General features: G+C 34.5%; 1 protein-coding gene across 4 annotated transcripts in view; it reads left to right on the top strand.

Moving 5' to 3' along the window:
• The first annotated feature begins 719 nt into the window (after positions 1-719).
• The window catches only part of UCHL3 (ubiquitin C-terminal hydrolase L3), a 36,737-nt gene continuing 17,670 nt past the window's right edge, over positions 720-19,786 (top strand). For all 4 annotated transcript variants that reach the window (XR_001512642.1, XM_015559226.1, XM_015559224.1 and 1 more), the window contains exons 1-4: positions 720-854; positions 5,436-5,592; positions 6,281-6,366; positions 8,230-8,277. Coding sequence is in view for 3 of the 4 variants with exons in the window: in XM_015559226.1 (XP_015414712.1) it covers positions 780-854; positions 5,436-5,592; positions 6,281-6,366; positions 8,230-8,277 (366 nt within the window). In the remaining variant the exon portion in view is untranslated. The remainder of the gene's footprint in view (positions 855-5,435; positions 5,593-6,280; positions 6,367-8,229; positions 8,278-19,786) is intronic.

Below are 19,786 nucleotides of genomic sequence, written 5' to 3'. Positions count from 1 at the left end.
GAAATCCTGGCTTATTATATTCCATCCCAAAGTAATGGATTTTGAAAAATGTTGTGATTAGTATCATCCCCTATTTATGGGAAGCCTACTTCATTCTTATTGAATATCAGTAATATTTGTACCCTACATTCCCTTTTATGTATTAGACTAGAGGCCCGGTGCACAAATTCATGCACAGGTGGGATCCCTTGACCTGGCCGGTGATTGGGGCCTAGCGGGGGCTGGCCAGCAAGGGGGAGGGACCACAGGAGGTTGGCCAGCCAGTCAGGGGGGCTGGCCAGCCGGGGTGAGGAGCTGCAGGAGGTTGGCCGGCCGAGGGAGGAAGGGGCCTCAGGAGGTTGGCTGGCTGGCCCCCTCCGATCGGGGCTGAGGGGGGGGAGGGGGCAGCCAGCCGAGAGTAGGGGCCACAGGAAGTTGGCCGGGCAGTGGAAGGGGCTGCGGGAGTTTGGCTGGCCAGCCAGTGCCGGTTGGGGAGGAGCCGCAGGAGGTTGGCTGTGGGAGTGCACTGACCACCACGGGCAGCTCTTTGCATTGAGCATCTTCCCCCTGGTGGTCAGTGCGCGTCATAGCGGCTGGTCGACCTGTTCTTCAGGTTGTTTGTTTGTAATGGTCGTTTAGGCTTTTATATACTAGTATATAGATACACAGTATTTACATGTTGATTATTTCTTTATTAACACTATATATACATTATATATATATATATTTCCCTCTTCTTTTACCAGTTTCTCAAACAATTAGGCCTGCATCCTAAATGGCAATTTGTCGATGTATATGGAATGGATCCTGAACTCCTTAGCATGGTACCAAGACCAGTGTGTGCAGTATTACTTCTCTTCCCTATTACAGAAAAGGTAATTGTTAAGTAAGATATAAAGTTTTCAGTAACTGCAAAGTTCTCTTTTATTGTTCTATTAAATATTATGCTCTTCTTTAACAACAAATGACTCCCTTCTTGCATAAAAAGAAGAAATCTACGGAGCAGGGATACCTTAAATATCTAGTTTTATTGAAGAGATGATATTTAGATTTTGATTTGTAGAATGACAATAAAACCCTGAGTTAGTCTTTTAAACTTGTGTAATTTTCTTCTTTTAAAAAATTTAGTGAGATTGCCTCAACTATGGTTTGATGTGACATTTATTCACATTTTGATGTATATACTTTAAGCATTTTTTATTGATTTTTGGATAGAGGAATGGAGAGGGAGAGAGAATCATTGATGTGTCAGAGTGGAACATCCATTGGCTGCCTCCTGCACGCCCCCTACCAGGGATTGAGCCCACAACCCAAGCAGATACCCTGACTGGGAATCGAACCAGTAACCCTTTAGTGCACGGGCCATTGACCAGCCAACTGAGCCACACTGACCAGGGCTTGATGTATATACTCTAGAAATGTTAAGTAATATGATGATATTAAATCTGTCTTAGAAAATATATGAATAAAGAATATGTTCAAATGTTCAATGTATAAAATATATAAATTTAAAAATATATGTAAAAAGAAATCTGCTTTTTTTTTTAAGGTGATAGGTATAACTAATGGCATGGGTTACATTATTTTCAGGATAAACTTGATTTAGGTGGAAACACTAAGATTAAACATAGTTTAATTGGCAGATTTAGGATGTGTTGGAATTATAGTTATTAGATTTCTATTTAAATTCCAGTCACTGTATTTCAGGCTTTCTAGAATGATGTCATATAGATATATGTATTATGGAGCCAGAACATTTAAGTTCATTTTAATACAGCTTGTAAGTCCAAATCTTTCTGATTTTTATTTAAACTTAGAAACAATAGGATGAACTTGGTAGTTTTAAAAAATGAAGTAAACGTTTGGGAAGATATATGAGAAATGAGGTGTTGATGATTTGGCATAAAATGCTCAGGTCATCTTATTTTTCAGTAATAGAAGGAGCTGTGTCTCAAAGAAATTAAGAGTTAGGCTTTGCTCAGTCCTAGAAATTCCTGGATCATTTTCTTTATACCAAAACTAATTAACCTCAGTTCAAGATAAAATAAAAAATACTCAAATATTTCTCTCTTTTAGTTAGGAGTGCTGTAAAACAAATTAGTTAAAGAAGGGATATTTCTTCATATTAGCTGTTTGCACTATTCATAGAAATTTAGAGTTAGAAATTGCTTGTGGTTATCCAGTATTAGACTGAACACCTACTTTTAGTGGCTGTGATTATTCCGGAATTTGAGGCAGAGTAGGACAAATGCTTAAATTTATATTCTTCCACTCCAGTGTTAACTTTCCCTTTCTTAGATCGCTAAAATGAGCAAGTAGATGCCTACCTCAGGATCCCAATTGTTAGGAACAGAAAAAAAAAAGTCAGCTTCTTAAGCTTAGGCTTTTGTAGTTGGTGTGATATAAATGCGAGTCTATATCTGAATTGGAAATTTCCCAAACCATTTATTTTTATGACCTACTTTTTATTTAAAGGAATAAGTAAGATGTGCTCTTTATTTAGTGGGTCATCAGTATTAAAGAGAGCATGTTATCCTTATCAATAGGCCTTCTTCATATAAATGGATCATTATTTCTAAAAAGCTTATTGTGTCTATTGCTAGAAAGAACATACACTTCTATAAGTTATTAATAGATACTGATAAGTACTAGAATAATCTATAAATAACTTACAGAAATACATAAGTAGCAAATATAGTGGTATCTGTTACTTTTTCATGTCTCTTACAATTTGGTAGGTTCCCCATTTCAGCTCATAAGTGACATATTAAAGTTACCCAAGGATATCTAGGGGATGTTTTAAGAGATACAAAGTGTTTTGGTCTTCTATGTTCTAATTTAGGAACTGATTATGTTGTTGCAAATGGCTTAAGCGTATTAATAGCAAAAGAACTGTCATGGGTACCTCATTACCCTTTAAATAAAGTCAATTAAATGTGTACTTTATAGTTGAGTTTACCAGCCAAGGAATCATAGTTGGAAAGGCTATAAATTATTTCTTTCTGATATTTTGATTGTCTCTTCACCATGTGTTTTTACTTTGGTCTGCCATAATTACATTTTATTTTTTTCTAGACTTGCTCTGTATCATTTTATGATTTTTCTTCTAAGCATTAAATCTTGTGAAGTTATCAAATATTTTGCTTTGTTAGCAAGGAACAATAATATTAACCCCTTCCCCGGCAGAAACGCGTATACACGTTTTCACAAAATGTTCTTTTTTCAGTCGTCGACGAGTATACTCGTCTAAAACTTTACCTTCAAAAACCAGCTACATACGTACCATTCTAAATAATTTCATCTAGAAACTTTCTGAGGAAATACTATTCTTAACCACAAAAATGGGAAGAAAAAATAATTACAAACTGTTTTCATAACCAGCATCAAAAATACTATATAGAACCAAAATAAAAAAATTAGTCTGAAAAAGAAACGTTTTTAACAAAAAAATTATTGGGGAAGGGGTTAAACGGCAACAAGAAACTGTAGAACCATACGAACATATCAGGATAAGACCTTACTATATTGAACATTTCAGTATTCATCAACTGAACTTATATGAATGAAATAATGGTTCAGAATTTATTATGAAAACATAACTACCAGTTTGTACTTTTTAAAAAAAATATATTTTATTGATTTTTTTATAGAGAGGAAGGGAGAGGGATAGAGAGTTAGAAACATCAATGAGAGAGAAACATCGATCAGCTGCCTCCTGCACCCCCCCCACTGAGGATGTGCCCACAGCCAAGGTACATGCCCTTGACCAGACTTGAACCTGGGACCCTTCAGTCCGCAGGCCAGCACTCTAAGCACTGAGCCAAACCAGTCAGGGCCCAGTTTATACTTCTTAATCTCTTCCCCTTTCTTACCCGACCCCCTAACCCCTCTCCTCTCTGGCAATCATCAGTCTGTTCTCTGCATCTTTGAGTCTGTTTCTATTTTGTATGTTTATTTACTTTTTTCTTGAGATTCTATATATAAGTGAAATCATATGGTGTTTGTCTTGCTCTTACTGACTTATTTCACTTAGTATAATACCCTCTAGGACCATCCTTACTGTTGCAAATGGTAATAATTTCATTTTTTATAGCCAAGTAGTATTCCATTGTATATATGTACCACAACATTTTATACAGTTGTCTATTGACAGGCCCTTGGGTTGCTTCCATATCTTGGCTATTGTAAATAACACTGCAGTGATGAACACAGATTAAAAATGAGTGTGGAGAATTAGTGTTTGGATTTCTTCAGATATATACCCTGAAGTGGAATCACTGGGTCGTTAGGCAGTAACATTTTTAGTTTGTTGAGAACCCTCATATTGTTTTTCCTAGTAGCTACACCAGTCTGCATTCCCACCAACAATGCGCAAGTGTTCCCTTTTCTCCACGTCCTCGCCAATACTTGTTGTTTGTTGATTTATTGATGGTAGCCATCTGACAGGTGTGAGGTGATAACTTAGTGTGGTTTTAATTTGCATTTCTCTGAAGATTAGTGACTTTGAACATCTTTTCATATGTCTCTTGGCCATCTGTATGTCCTCTTTGAACAAGTATCTGTTCAGTTCTTTGCTCATTTTTTAATTGGATTGTTATTTGTTTGTTTTATGGTGAGTTGTATGAATTCCTTATAAATATTGGATATCAACTCCTTATGAATATGTTCTTCCTTTCATTAGGTTGTCTTCGTGTTATTGATGGATTCCTTTGTGTGCAAAAACTTTTTAGTGTGATGTAGACAGTACAAAAATTAAAAAAAATGTACTTTTGAAACAGGCAGTTGACCAGATTTGGCCTGTTTGTTCTAGTTTGCTGACTCCTTCCTCTATTGGAATTTGAAAATTATAGACAAAACAATAAAGTCATCTTTCTACTCTCCCCCTTCTCTCCTCACTCATTTTTAAACTTTTGAAAATAATTTGTCAAAGCTGCGCAGCTAATAACGGCAAAGCAAGGATGTGAACTCTGGCAGTCATGTAGAGCTCACACTTTTGACATTCATCATTATGCCATATTGGTTTTACAACCAGTTATTAGAAATAATGATGAATGTTTGTTCTGAATATTGTATGCTTATAAATACAGTGTGAATTTTGTTTGATAGGATGATTCAACTATATAGAAATATAAAAAGCAGAAAGTAAAAATCCTCTAGGAATCTCTTATCCCAGAGATAATCTCTGTTAAATTTTTTTATATCCTTTCAGATTTTCAATAGATATATAAAATAAATATTTTAAAAATGTAAATAAGAATTTTATTAATGTATATTGACCTATAAGAACTCTATATCATAGATAAATTTCTAAGTAAGAATATGTAAATCTAATTTATTCTTTTAAAAGTAGTATTTTAGTAAGATATCCCATACAGTGAGAATTTTTGACGTTTTATGTTTAAGTCCTTTTTAGCATATTATTTTCATATTTTGACTATTGGCTTTTTCTTTAATAGTATGAAGTATTCAGAACAGAAGAGGAGGAAAAAATAAAATCTCAGGGACAAGATGTTAAATCGTCAGTATATTTCATGAAGCAAACTATCAGCAATGCCTGTGGAACAATTGGACTGATCCATGCTATTGCCAACAATAAAGACAAGATGCATTTTGGTAAATAACTTTTCACTGCTGCTGTTTTCATCCCTTAAAACAGTGGTTCTCAACCTTCCTAATGCCGCGACCCTTTAATACAGTTTCTCATGTTGTGGTGACCCCAAAACATAAAATTATTTTCGTTGCCACTTCATAACTGTAATTTTGCTGCTGTTATGAATCGTAACGTAATCTGATATGCAGGATGTATTTTCATTGTTACAAATTGAACATGATTAAAGCATAGTGATTAATCACAAAAACAATATGTAATTATATATGTGTTTTCCAATGGTCTTAGGCGACCCCTGTGAAAGGGTTGTTCGACCCCTAAGGGGGTCGCTACCCACAGGTTGAGAACCGCTGCCTTAAAGTATAAGCTAACTTATTGAGCACTAGGTGGTGCTCTAATTCTTTCTTTCAAAGTACTACATAGAATATTTTCCTCCCTTCTTTCATTTATAATGGGGATGTATATACTGTTAGAAGAACTAATAATCCTTCTCATTCTTTTATATTGTTGATAAACGGAGGTTTAAGAAACAAACAACTTAAGCCTCATCATTTAGGCCAATATTCTTATATGCCTAATTTAACAGTGAAAAGGTTTTACCTGAAAAATAGGCAGCATGCTTCTAGTATTTTCATATATCAGTCTCTTTGAGATATCAAGCCTTTTTAATTTTATCTTGTTTAATATTCTCAGAATCTGGATCAACCTTGAAAAAATTCCTAGAGGAGTCTGTGTCAATGAGCCCTGAAGAACGAGCCAGATACCTGGAGAACTATGACGTCGGTACCTTCTATTTGTCTTGATTTTATATGTGGGCAAAGTTTTATGGGATTGTAGATTCAGTTTGGGGGTTTGTCTTGAAGCTGTCATTTTGAACAATTATGGATTTGGTTGCATCCATTAAAAAGGCATTTTTTTATGTTTCAGGTAACAGTACTGAAATATCCATAAACTGCTGCTTCATTTCTATATCCAGAGCTGAATGAGAGAGAAAAAGCAGTTTGTTTTACAAGTTTATAAATATCTTATGATAGACTATTTCTCACCATTCCCTCCCTCCAATAAATATATGCCCTGTATGTCTTTCCCGGGGAATTTGGAGTAAGGCTGAAGACAATGGAAAAAACAAAGGTTTAAGGGTAGATGTTAGATCATACTCTACTTCTTTTATCAGCATAATATTTTTGCATGTGTGAAGATAGGCCACAAAGTCTAGTTTTAAATGATTGTACCATTTCATAAAATTTTCTTAGAATGGTATTTAAATTTTATTATTTTTGAAATCTGTTTTTCTTTTGAAGGCATTTTACCTTTTTTAAAATTTATTGTTCAGTTGTACTTGACATACGATATTAAGTTAGGCTTTCTACCTATTGGTAACATTAAGCAAATCGTAAGTTCTTTGAAAGTAGAAGCAGTGTGGTGTATATATTACTCAGCTAGAACAGTGCTTTACGCAGAGTTTGTTCCCAGTAAATTTATTGATTTGATTATTTATTTTTACCATTGTAATATAATTTGACTATTTTAAATTGTTTTTTTCTTTAAAAAACCTGCAGAGCTCATAAAACATTTTCATTATACATAAAAATGAAATAACACAAAAGTCAATAGTATCTCACCAATGAGATGTGGCCACCATTGATATTTTTTATAGGGAGTATATATGTATATACACACTTTTTAAAAACGAATATTTGATAACACTGTAATATTGTTTTATAACTTGCTTTTTTCACTTAACTTATCACAAATGTATTACATACCAGTAAGTATATATTTGACATCATCATTTAATGGCTGCATAGCTTTCCATTGTGTAGTATTTTATTTAACAAATAAATTATTGTATTTTTTCCTCTTTTCACTGTTTAAAAAATACAACCATTTTTTTATTTGTAAGTCTAAGGGAGAAGAGATCAGTAGTCCTAATCTTTGCAAATAGCTAAATCTTTGCAAATATCCATAAAGATATGTACTTATATACAATTATATGTAAATACACAAACTTATAGAAGAGAATTTGCTGGATCAAACTGCATGTTTTTAAGGATTTGATAATTATTGCTAAATTGCCATGCATTGAGATTGTACTTTCACCTGTAATTTACTACTTTGCCTATTTCTCTTCAACTTTGCTAATAGAGGGTATTATAAGAGCATTTTTTTTAAAGTTCAGGAAACTAAACTCTCTAGCTTCTGGTAAATGCATGCTTTTGCTCCACATTCCTAAACTTCTGCCTGAAGCTGTATGGTTAAGCATAACTACAGCCAGAGCTGCAGAGGAGCATGTAACCTGAAGAAACAGATGAGCTTAGCTTTTTCCGTGTCTCTCGTGAGATGCTTACTTCATTCTAGTCTCAGTTGAACAAAGTGTTAAATGTCAGTCCTAACAATTAAGTTAGGATTCCCACTTGCACCTGGAAATTACAAATAATTCAATATTCAATATCCTAAGTCTTCAGAGATTTGTGGGTTGGAAAGTACAGCAATTCATTCTTAAATATTCTTAAATACTTTAAATTAAACTTTTCCTGAATTTACTTCAATTTGTTGTTTCATCAGTATTTAGTATTGTTTTCATTTAAAAAGTAGGATATAGTCATTTTCCCCCCTATTAACACTTTGCATTTCTGTTACAGGCTATTCGAGTTACTCATGAGACCAGTGCCCATGAAGGTCAGACTGAGGTATTTCACATTTTTCAAAACTCCTCTGCCATGTGTAAATTTAACCACGAGGTTATTATATAACATGTAGTTTAAAAAAATTCATTGGACTTCTTTTTTTCCTTTGAAGGAATTGGCTCTTATGCAAAAATTAGTCACGAAGTAGCACAAAAACACATTTTGACAGATTGTTAACAGGCACATTTATATCGGCCATCTCAGTTTGTATAATTATTTAGATAGATTGCAGATTGTGTGTTGTTTGCTTTGGGTAACTGATGGCCTGTGACTTCCCTATAACAGTGATTTTCAACCTTTTTCATCTCATGGCACATATAAACTAATTACTAAAATTCTGTGCCACCCCAAAATACATGTTTTTGCCAATCTGACAAAAAAGATAGGTCTAATTTTGGTTCATTCATACCAGACAGCTATTGTGTTGGCTTGTGTCATTTTTTTATTTGTAAGTCTAAACATGCAATACCTATTTAGTCAATAGTCCTGACTAAATAGGTATTGCATGTTTTAATTCTGTGATTTTGAAAATCACTGCCCTATGAGATTCCTTTGACTTGCAAATATTTTGAGAAAAATACCTGCACTGTAGTACAGATGGATAACTTGTATGATTTTTAAGAGTCTTTATCACACCCAGCTTCTAGCAAAAAGCTGCATCATTCTCTTTGCTCAGTAAATCTGTTTTGGGGCAATGCGATGATCTTCACCATCTTTACTCTGTTAGTGAGTTCTTCTAGGTTGCCTCTCCTCCTCTCGCCCCCTTGTTTCATTCTAATGGTTTTCCTCATTCCCTCCTTCCATTTCTTCTTTTCTTCTCTCAACCTCACACTCCCACTCTTGGGAGAAGTTTGTGAAAGGTATTTTAAACTAAATGACTATAATTTAATTAAAGTCATTTGGTATATTTATAACACATTTAACACCAGAAGATTATAGATGTTTTTCGTTTTCACCCCATGTGTGACTCTAAACCATACTTTTTAATGTACAAAGCTGACATTGCCTTTATGTCTTAACAATATTTTTTAAATACCTGACTTAAAAATAGTGAACTTAAATATTCCTACTACATAAAATTTTTTAAGGAGACTACAATTTGATACTACGGTATAACAACAATTTTTCATAGATTAAACTGGATAACTGTGAATGTTTATAATAAAACCATTTAGAAATTTAAACACTAAATCTTCCTAATTATATCATACCTTCTTGGTTGCTGTCAGGTTCTGCTTTCAGAAATGTGGACTTTTGGTTTTTGACTGTTTACACACAGACACACACATACAGATACACATGCACGCAAAGAATGTCTAAGTAGCTCCAGATTGGAAATTAATGAAATGCTCTGTTTTTTTTTTTTTAATTGCTTTATATGATCCTGGTATGCTTTGCTTTTTTGTTTTTAATTTATAGTGTTAAGCCCTAGCTGATTTTACTCAGTGGTTAGACTTAGAGTGTCGGTTCATGGACTGCAGGGTCTCGGGTTCAATACTGGTCAAGGGCACATACCTCAGTTGCAGGCTCGATCCTGTCAGGGCGCGTGTGGGTGGTAACCAGTGGATGTGTTTCTCTCACATTGATGTTTCTCTGTGTCTCCCCACTTCCCTTCCACTCTCTCTAAAAAATCAATGGGAAAAATTATCCTCTCGGGAGGATTAACCAAAGAAAAAAAATTATAGGGTTAAAATTAGTAATGATGACGATGATGATCAGCATGAGATTTGTAAACTATGAAAACAGTTATTTGTAATAAAGGAACCAAATGCTTTAATACTTGTTTACTTTTTAAAAAGTGTCTTCAGGATACTTCTCTTGCCACCTTTTAGTTGCTTTATCCAAATTACAGCTTTACTGTTAGATAATGTTCAGATCTCTTTTTCCAGATCTAAACTGAATGACTAATATTTTAGAATGCACATATTCTTGTGTGTTTATTGTCCTGTGTCTTACACATTTTCTTCCCTGTCTACCATACATTTTCCCCACTAATACTAATGTAATTTAGATTTGTTTAACTTCTTGCCTGGAAAATTAGCTGCTCATGTAAATTTTCAGTCTTTAATGTTTTTTCTAATTCTCATTCATTTTTACACAATTGTGCTGGATTATCTTTTTTGCAATATAACCTGAATCATTTGCTACTGAAATTTTCTAGGGACTCCCTAAATGATTCTCAAGGTAAGGTGGATGGAGAAGTTAGGATATTCTAGGTGGCTTTTTCAAATTGTATTCCCACAAAAATTAATCTCTTCTGCGAGTTTTGCATCTCCCATTCTTGGTGTATGTTATAGCCATAAAGTGTATTGGGGCAAAAAAAAAAAAGCATTTGCTAACCATTACCCAAGCATATGTAATAATATTCAGTCTCTTTAGCCTCCTTGCTCACCTGTATACAAGGTTTGCTTAACCCTTGTCCTTCCAGTTTTTAAAAAAATATATTTTATTGATTTTTTACAGAGAGGAAGGGAGAGGGATAGAGAGTTAGAAACATCGATGAGAGAGAACCATCGATCAGCTGCCTCCTGCACGCCCCCTACTGGGGATGTGCCCGCAACCAAGGTACATGCCCTTGATCAGAATCGAACCTGGGACCCTTTAGTCCACAGGCCAACGTCTATCCACTGAGATAAACCGGTTAGGGCCCTTCCAGTTTTTCAACAGTGTTTTCTTCTTAATTATTTCTCTCTAGCCATCCCTCACTTTATTGTTGCTGTGTTTTACCTCTTGCAATTCCCTGTTCCTAAAAATACTCCTTCTTTCAATCTCTAGTCTTCCTAGGTCTACCTGCCCTTCAAGATTGGGCTTAAATACCACTTTCTTCATAAAGCAATCCATCCCTTCTACAAACTCTTTTATATGACTCCTATTATTTGCATTTTAACTATTTTCATTTATTTAAGATATATTTATTTATTTTAATCCTCACCCGAGGATGTTATTATTGACTTTAGAGAAAGGAATGGGGAGGGAGAAAAGACAGAGAGAAACATCCATGTGAAAGAGAAACATTGATCAGTTGCCTCCCGTATGCATCCCGACTGGGGATTGAACCTGCAACCTAGGTATGGGCCCTGACCAGGAATCAAACCTGCCACCCTTTGGTATATGGGACAGTGCTCCAACCGATTAAGTCACCCGGCCAGGGAAAGTTATATATTTTTTGCACATTTTAGCAGCTCTGAAATTAGGATGTGTCTTATAGTTGACATCATAATTTATTTGGTGGAATTCCCTTATGTTATCATTTTATAATATAAATTATACATCTTATAACCAGTGGTGCCTTAGTTTTGATGAAATGTGGTGTCATATCACTCTTACTGTGGCTCTTGGGCCTCAGGTTGGTATCTGATTCATTTGGGCTTTCTCCAAAGTACCCAACACCATTCCTTGCACATAGACACAGCACATTTATGAATTCACCAGAATTGGCTCAGAACTATCCTTAGTGGTGTAAGAACTACCAAAAGAAAAAAAAAAAGGCTAAATTTGTTTTTTCGTAAGCCCCTTAGTAAAGAAAACATATTCATTAGCCTTTATTCCTCAATAGGGCACTATACATTTTTGGAAAGTTTCAGTTCTTTGTTGTGTGGGGCTGTTTTGTGGAACATAGATTGTTATATTCTAGTCACTGTACAGGGATGGGCAAAAGTAGGGTTACGGTTGTGAGTACATGAAACAGAATTTATTCTTGTTTTGTGTATTTTTCCATATAAACAACTATGAATGTATTTTTGTCCACCCCTTTATTTCAGTGGTTCCAAGTCACTGAGAGAACAAAAACCAAATCATACATTTCCAAATCCAGACTTAACCAGCTTAAAACTCCTGCAGCGGGAACTATTTTGATAATCATCTCATTTCTGGTCCATCTAACACAGTGATGGTCAACCTATGACACGCGTGTCAGAGGTGACACACAAAGCCATTTTTTTGGTTGATTTTTCTTTGTCAAATGGCATTTATACATATAAAATAAATATCAAAAATATGTCTTTGTTTTACTATGGTTGCAAATATCAAAAAATTTCTATATGTGATATGGCACCAGAGTTAAGTTAGGGTTTTTCAAAATGCTGGCATGCTGAGCTCAAAAGGTTCGCCATCACTGATCTAACATCTAGGTGCTTAAGTCTTTGAGTATTATCTCCATTGCTTTCTATATGCTAACACACTGGTTTTGTCATTTTCCATAAATATCTAGGTTTTTCACATTTGTTTTTATTTATTTACTTGCTGCCATAACAGAACACTGAAGACTTGACTTTAACAGCAGACATTTATTTTCTCCCAGGTCTGGAGGATAGAAGTCAATATTAAGGTGCCATCATGGTTGGTTTCTTGTGAGGCCGCGCTTCCTGACTTATAGACAGGTGCCATCTCCACTGTGTGCACACCTGGCCTTTCTTTGTGCATAGGGAGAGAGAAAGAGAGAAAGGTCTCCTTCTTTTTTTATAAGGACACCAGTGCTGTCAAATTAAGGCCCATCCTTCTGCTTCCATTTAACTTTAATTACCTCCTTAAAAGCCCTCTCCAAATGCAGTCACACTGGGGGTTAGGGCTTCAACATAGGAATTTTGGGGCAATATAATACAGTCCATAACACCACCTTGTGCTTTCTTTTTTTAAAAAAAAAAAATATATATTTTATTGATTTTTTACAGAGATAAAGGGAGAGAGATAGAGAGCTAGAAACATCAATGAGAGTCCACTGAGCCAAACCGGTTTCGGCTGTGCTTTCTTTTTTTAACAAAACAAACAAACATTTTTATTGACTTTAGAGAGAGAGGAAGGGAGAGAGATAGAAACATGGATGAGAGAGACATTGATCAGCTGCTTCCTGCAAGCCCCCTACTAGGGATCGAGCCCACAACCCAGTTATGTGCCCTGACCAGGAATGAAACCGGTAACCTCTTGATTCATGGATCGACTCTCAGCCATTGAGCCATGTTGAAATATAGATTATTATATTCTAGGCCCATCTTTGTGTTTTCTAATGACCAAGTTATCTTCTGGATATACTCTTCCTCTTTGCATAGTCAGCACCTTCTCATGCTTAAGTCTTATCTTAAAAGTAATTTTCAAAGAGGCTTTCTTTCATCATTATTAGGTATGTCCACTATGAATTTATTTGTTGTTATAAAATCCTGTTTATTTTCTTTCTGGTACTTTTTAATAATTTGTTTCTTCTGTTCTTTGTTTATTCTTTTTATTTACTAGAATATGAGTCCCATGTGGGCATATACCTTTTTTTGTCATTCACCTGACAACCCAGGACATTGCTTGGCATATATAGACATTTATGAGAAATTACATAGTGTAAAAGTAAGGAGCATAGGATGTAGGTTCGTATACCGACTCCACTGCTTAGTAGCTTAGGCATGGTACTTTCATGCATAAAATGAGGATAATAGCATCTACTTATGAAATTGCTGTGAAGAGTAATGAGTTAATCACATAAAGTAATTAGAACGGTGCCTGGCATATAATGGGCCTTCAATAAAAATTAAGTCGTACTTTTATTTTACTAGGCATTCAGAAAAATGAATATGAATGGTAGAGGATAAAACCAAAAAGGATGAAGTCAAATCAAAGGGCAGCTAGAATTTTATAGACAGTAAGGAACTGCCAAAGATGGTGTGTTTAGTACTCAGTATCTTGAGTTTAAGGGTCATCTCGGTAGAATTGGATATGGAGTCTAAAGCTCCGGGGAGATATCTAGTCTTTTGTATTTGGGTAATAGAACCTTGATAATTCTATAGAGGGAGAATAGTGGTGAACCACAATGAAATCCTGGGACATGTGGGTGATAAAGGAGTGGACAGAGGAAGTGAAGCAATAATAACAGTGCAGTAGCAATGGCATTCATCACTGGCATCATTGATGCCCTCTTTCAGAACGTTTTCATGGGAATGGAATAGGCAGGAGCCTTATTGTATGTAGAGATTCGTAGACTAAATGAGGTATCAGTAATTTGAGCCACCAAAATACAGTAGTCTTTTAGGAGGATTAGCAATAGCGTGCTGCTATAGAGTAATTGTTTATTGTATATTTTTCCCTATTCCACCATGATTGTTCAGAAATTTGGACAGTAGCTCTCCATTGTCATTAACTTATACTGAAAGTTACTGCTTTTATGTTTCATTTAAGATGGGAAAGATAAAAACGATGGGATATAAGGAAATTAAAATGTAAGTATTTTTTTGAATTATGAACAAAGATCAGTGATAGAAAATGGAAGTAACCTTCAAGTCAAATATGAAGGCAAGGAAAGAAATCCAAAAGGATATTTTATTTGCCTTCAGACTTTACTTTAACTTCATTGATACTTATCTAAAAAGCAGTTTCTAAATTTTGAGATTTGTTTGTATTGATCTAGGAGCTAACCCAGCTATAAGTAGAAATCTCTTGATTTATTGTTTATTTGGCTTTAAAAAAATGTAAATCTGCTCTGGAACCTCCTTGTCAACTTGTGATGAAAAGTGATAGAAACTGGCACAATTATTTTATTTGTTTTTAAATCAAAAACAGTATGCCAGTATGGGAAACGTAGCAAAAAAATACAACACACTTTTAGCCCTTTATTTTGTTTGAATCTTTTCAAAACTGATTTTTAAAACAGTTGAGATCACTACATTTTATGGGGTTTTTTTTCCTTAACATTTTATCATGAGCATTTTCTTGTTTCATCAAAACCTTTTCATCAATAATTTTTTGTGGCTGTGTATTCTCATGTGAATGAACCATAATTTACTTTGTAATTCCCTTAACTTTTAGTGTATATATAATTGATTTTCAGAGAGAGAGGAAGGGAGAGGGATAGAGAAATAGAAGCATCAATGAGTGAGAAACTTCATAAATGGCTGCCTCCTGCATGCTCCTCCCGGTGACTGAGCCCACAACCTGGGCATGTGCTCTGACCAGGAATTGAATCATGACCACTTGGTTCTTGGGTAGACACTCAACCATAAGCCACACCAGCGGGGCATAATTTCCTTAACTTTTGATGTTTAAATTGTTTTCATTTTCAAGTTAAAAATATAACTTCCTTGAATATCTTTATTTATACATGTACTCATTCTGAGATCTCTCTTTAAGGTAGTTTCTTGTAGGTAGAATTACCTTGAGTCAAAGAAATGAACATATTTAAGGTTCTTGTTAAATAATATGAAATTGTCTTTCATTTAATGAACCAGGTAACCTGTTTGAGCACCTACTATGCCAGGTACTGTGTTAGGAGCTGTATGTACACCTGAATAAAACATAGTTTGTGTTTTCAGGGATCTCTTATTTCACTGGAGGTAGCCTCAAAAATAGACCTTGCCAGTGTGTAATTCTATTTTTAGATTTTAAATTTTGGCTTGTTTGATAGAGGGAAATATTATGTTTGATTGCTAATGATCTTTCAAAGATCTTTCGTAAAAGTTTATGAAATAAATTTAAATCATGAAATTGTAATTAATTTAATCAAATTTATAGTCTATTTTGGTTAGTATTATCCTATAAGAGAAGGATTATTTGACTATTGGGTAAGCAGTGGGTATATTCTGATTTCAAGTATGTGTTCATACACAGCATGGGGCAAAAGTAGGTTTATAGTGATTATGCAAAACATTCTTAATAATTATTGTATTATTTTTCATATGAACGACTGGAAACCTACTTTTGCTTCACCCTGTAGATGTATGCACAATTAAAGATAAGTCATGTGTTTGTGTTTGTGTGTATGTAGTTGGCTTTTTTTGCCCAATCAATGCAAATTTTCAGAGGGGGTGGGCATAAGATCAAGTTTTATCTTCATTAGATGTGTAATATACCAGTAAGTATAGTTTGCATGGCTTCATTTTACTCTGAAGTATAATTTTTAGTTATTTCAATTATGTTAGAGTTAAAGGAGTTAAGATGCTCACATTTTTCCCCCTGTTTTAGGGATTTATTTTCTTTCTTTGATTTTGGAAGAAACTGTGAAGGTATTAAGAAGAAACTTAGTTCTTGTATAATGTGGAATTTAAGTTCCTGATTATCTTGGGAGAATCAGATATAGTAAATTAACTCTGATGAAAGTATCATGCTTTTAAAGCTATATAGTCCAGTTTTGTCAAGAAGTCTGAAATTGCAACTTTCTGGTTTTTCTTCTTTTTCCATATACTTTCCATATACCATTCCAACAAGACTTACTGGAAATCTTTTTGGGGCAACTTCATTCTTAAAATTGAAAAATGCTCTGGAACTCCTATTCTTGCACCTTTTGCCTCTGTCTCTCTTTTATCTTTTTTTATTGTTGTCATTGCTTCTGCATATCATTCCTTGAATACAGGTATGTTTAGAGTATGTGTGGAGTTGAGTGGGAGACTTCAGTTTGAAAGATGGAGTACAAATTAGGACTGGTTATAAGGGGAAATATTGAAATGATTCTTTTAATTCCTCTCTTTCAGAACACTGACATCTTTTTCCAGGCATGTGATCAGTTCTTTATCTCATATTACTAAATAACTATGTGTAAATGGATTAAATTGGTTGTTGAAAAGTTAAGAATGTAGTTACTACTATGACATCCTGTTTGCACTTTGTTTTTCTTCCTTAACAAATGTTTTGTCCTGAAATTGATCAAAAGGGTCTTTTTTCTTTTTTATTCTTTCTTCATCTTTTCCTTGTTTTTCTCTTCCAATATCTGATTTGAAAATGGAGATATTAAACTTATTATTTTACAGTAGATTTCTTAGACTGAACTCATCAGTTTACTCTTACATATCTGGCTAGATGTAACTCTTCCATCTAAAAATGTCTTCAGTGATAAAAATAGAGTCGAAGTTATAACTGAGGATGGTGGGTTTTTCTGTTTGTTTTGGTTTAGACCACAACTTTCCAAAGCAGAGATTGTTAGGATTTAAGGTTTTTGTTTTTCTTTCATTTGTAGTAAAGGAGAATCTTACTAGGGGCTATTCTCAGATTTAAAAAGTAATAACATTTCTGTTTAATGTAACATTTACAGATATAGGTCATTGTATTAACAGCAATTTCTTATGTGGAGAATTGTAAATTGAAGTGAGAAAACACAATTGTTAAACCATTAGGGAAAAATATCAAGAATGTCTTGAAACCTGTGGGCATCTTGATTTATTAACTGAGCAAAATGAAGAAATTTGCCATTATACAAATTTTCCGTGGTTTATGTAGTGATATTTTGTGTATTTTGATACCTAGCCCATGTTTTACTTTGACATCTTTGCCAACTGAATATGGATACTCTGTAGGAAAGTTTGCATGTTTTGCATGAATCTGGTTTTACTTTCCTGTTTTAAATTTGGACTTTAAATTTTGTAATGCAGTGTATTATACTTGAAATTTACTTGAAGTCTACAGAAATCCATTTAGAATTTAGAATTTTGATTTTAAACTAATAGTTTTATATATGTGTACATGTTCTCACATATCTATACACATCCATATCCTCACATACGCTTACACATCATAATTTTACTTCTTTTCATAGCATCTGGCAACCCTAGAGAAGTTCCTGATTTTTTCCTTTCCAGGTGTCATTTTTAGAGTCAGTGGTATTTCTAACATCTGAAAAGACATACCACTGAAAGTACATGGAAATAATTTAAATTTGTCACAATCAAGTTTATTATTTTATCAACAGGTCAGTAAAAGGAATCATGATTTCTAATGATCATCTAATAAGAAACTAAAATTCTTTTAAAACATTGAATTTTATTATTTTCAGTATTTTATTTCCATTTCTACCCTGTAAATGAAAAAGGGTATTGTGAAGAAAGTGCACATTGCTCTCTACTAGAGAGCCACAAATATTATTGGTACTTGAGCCAAACAATTCTCATCATGAGATACTTGGCGTTGCTGAAAACACTGGGCATCATTTTGGGTTCCTACCGTGTAGGTCTTTACTATTCTTTAATGTCATGTATTGGGTGAATGCAATGGGAATTGAGATTTTTTCAGTTTTTTCCCATGGATTGTCATCATCTTAATTTTCACTGCTTTTGAAAGTCTGTCATCTTATAATGATGTTAATTAACATTTACTGAATGCATCTTATGAGATAAGCACTATACTAAGCCCTATAAGTACCCTGCTCTAATCATCTCAATTCCTTAAGATAGATATTATCCCAGTTTTTTAAAAAATATGTTTTTGTTGATTTCAGAGAGAGGAAGGGAGAGGGAGAGAGAGAGAGAGGGGGAGAAATATTGATGAGAAAGAATCATCTATTGACTGCCTCCTACACACCCTACACACCCCCTACTGGGGATTGAGCCTGCATCCCAGGCATGTGCCCTGATCTGGAATTGAACCATGACCTCCTGGTTCATAGTTTGATGCTCAACCATTGATCCACACCAGCCGGGCTAAACATAAAAGCTTACCCATAAACCAACTAGTCTTTTTGCTAGTCATGTTACGTATATTTTGGAAGACAGTAATTATTTTACGTATCTATCAACTAATTGTCCCTATATGTTGATGAAATTACATGGTTATAATGATTTTTCTTTTTTAGTAACAGGATTTTCCCCATTTAAATGAGCAAAAGTTTTGGGTATAAGCCTAAATCTACTAACTTTATTTTAGCATTTTAGAATAATTTAAATTTAAGCATTTAACCTTTCAAACACTTGATTTTTTAAAATTTTCTTTATATTTATTTATTTATTTAAAAATTGATTTTAGAGAGGAAGAGAGAGGAAGAGAGAGATAGAAACATCAATGATGAGAGAGAATCATTGATTGACTGCCTTCTGCCCGCCCCCTACTTGGAATCAAACCCGTAACCCAGGCATGTGCCCTTGGCTGGAATCGAACCTGGGACCCTTCAGTCCCCAGGCTCACGCTCTATCCATTGAGTCAAACCAGCTAGGGCAAACACTTGATTTCTTAAAAGAAATACTTGTAGGCCTCCTTTTTTTAAAAAAAGGTCTGTATCTTTTTTTTTCTTTATTGATTAGGGTATTACGTAGGGGTCCTTATTCCCCCCATTAGTCACCCCACCCCCCAATCATGCCCTCCCCCCCCTGGTGTCTGTGTCCATTGGATAGGCTTATATGCATGCATATAAGTCCTTTGGTTGATCTCTCCCCCTTATTTCTTTTTAGCCTTTACTGCATTTCTAATTCTTCAGTTTATATTAGTTTAAAGGGCAATCTCTCTCTTTTTTTTTTTATACACACAGAGCATGTACATTAACTGAAGGAAAAGTAAGTTGGCTTTTTGCCAGGTTTACCGGTTAATAATGCAGATGTGTTATCAAAGAAAACATGATAATTTCAAGAGAAACATCCAAAGTGCTTTATTCAAAGTAATGTCCACCGCTAGCTACACATTTCCCCCATCTCTCAGGTAATTTGTGGATACCATCCCAATAGAACTAACTTTTCTTGTTTTGCGGCAAACCATTCAGAGACCCAATTTTCCACTTCTGCGTACGTTTTGAAGTGCTGCTCAGAAAGTGTGTGTACCATCGATGGGAACAAGTGGTTATCTG

Source organism: Myotis davidii, unplaced genomic scaffold (assembly GCF_000327345.1).
Source record: "Myotis davidii unplaced genomic scaffold, ASM32734v1 scaffold274, whole genome shotgun sequence".
In the NCBI taxonomy this organism is placed as follows: Eukaryota; Metazoa; Chordata; class Mammalia; order Chiroptera; family Vespertilionidae; genus Myotis; species Myotis davidii.
This window is presented reverse-complemented; position numbering and strand designations above follow the sequence as displayed.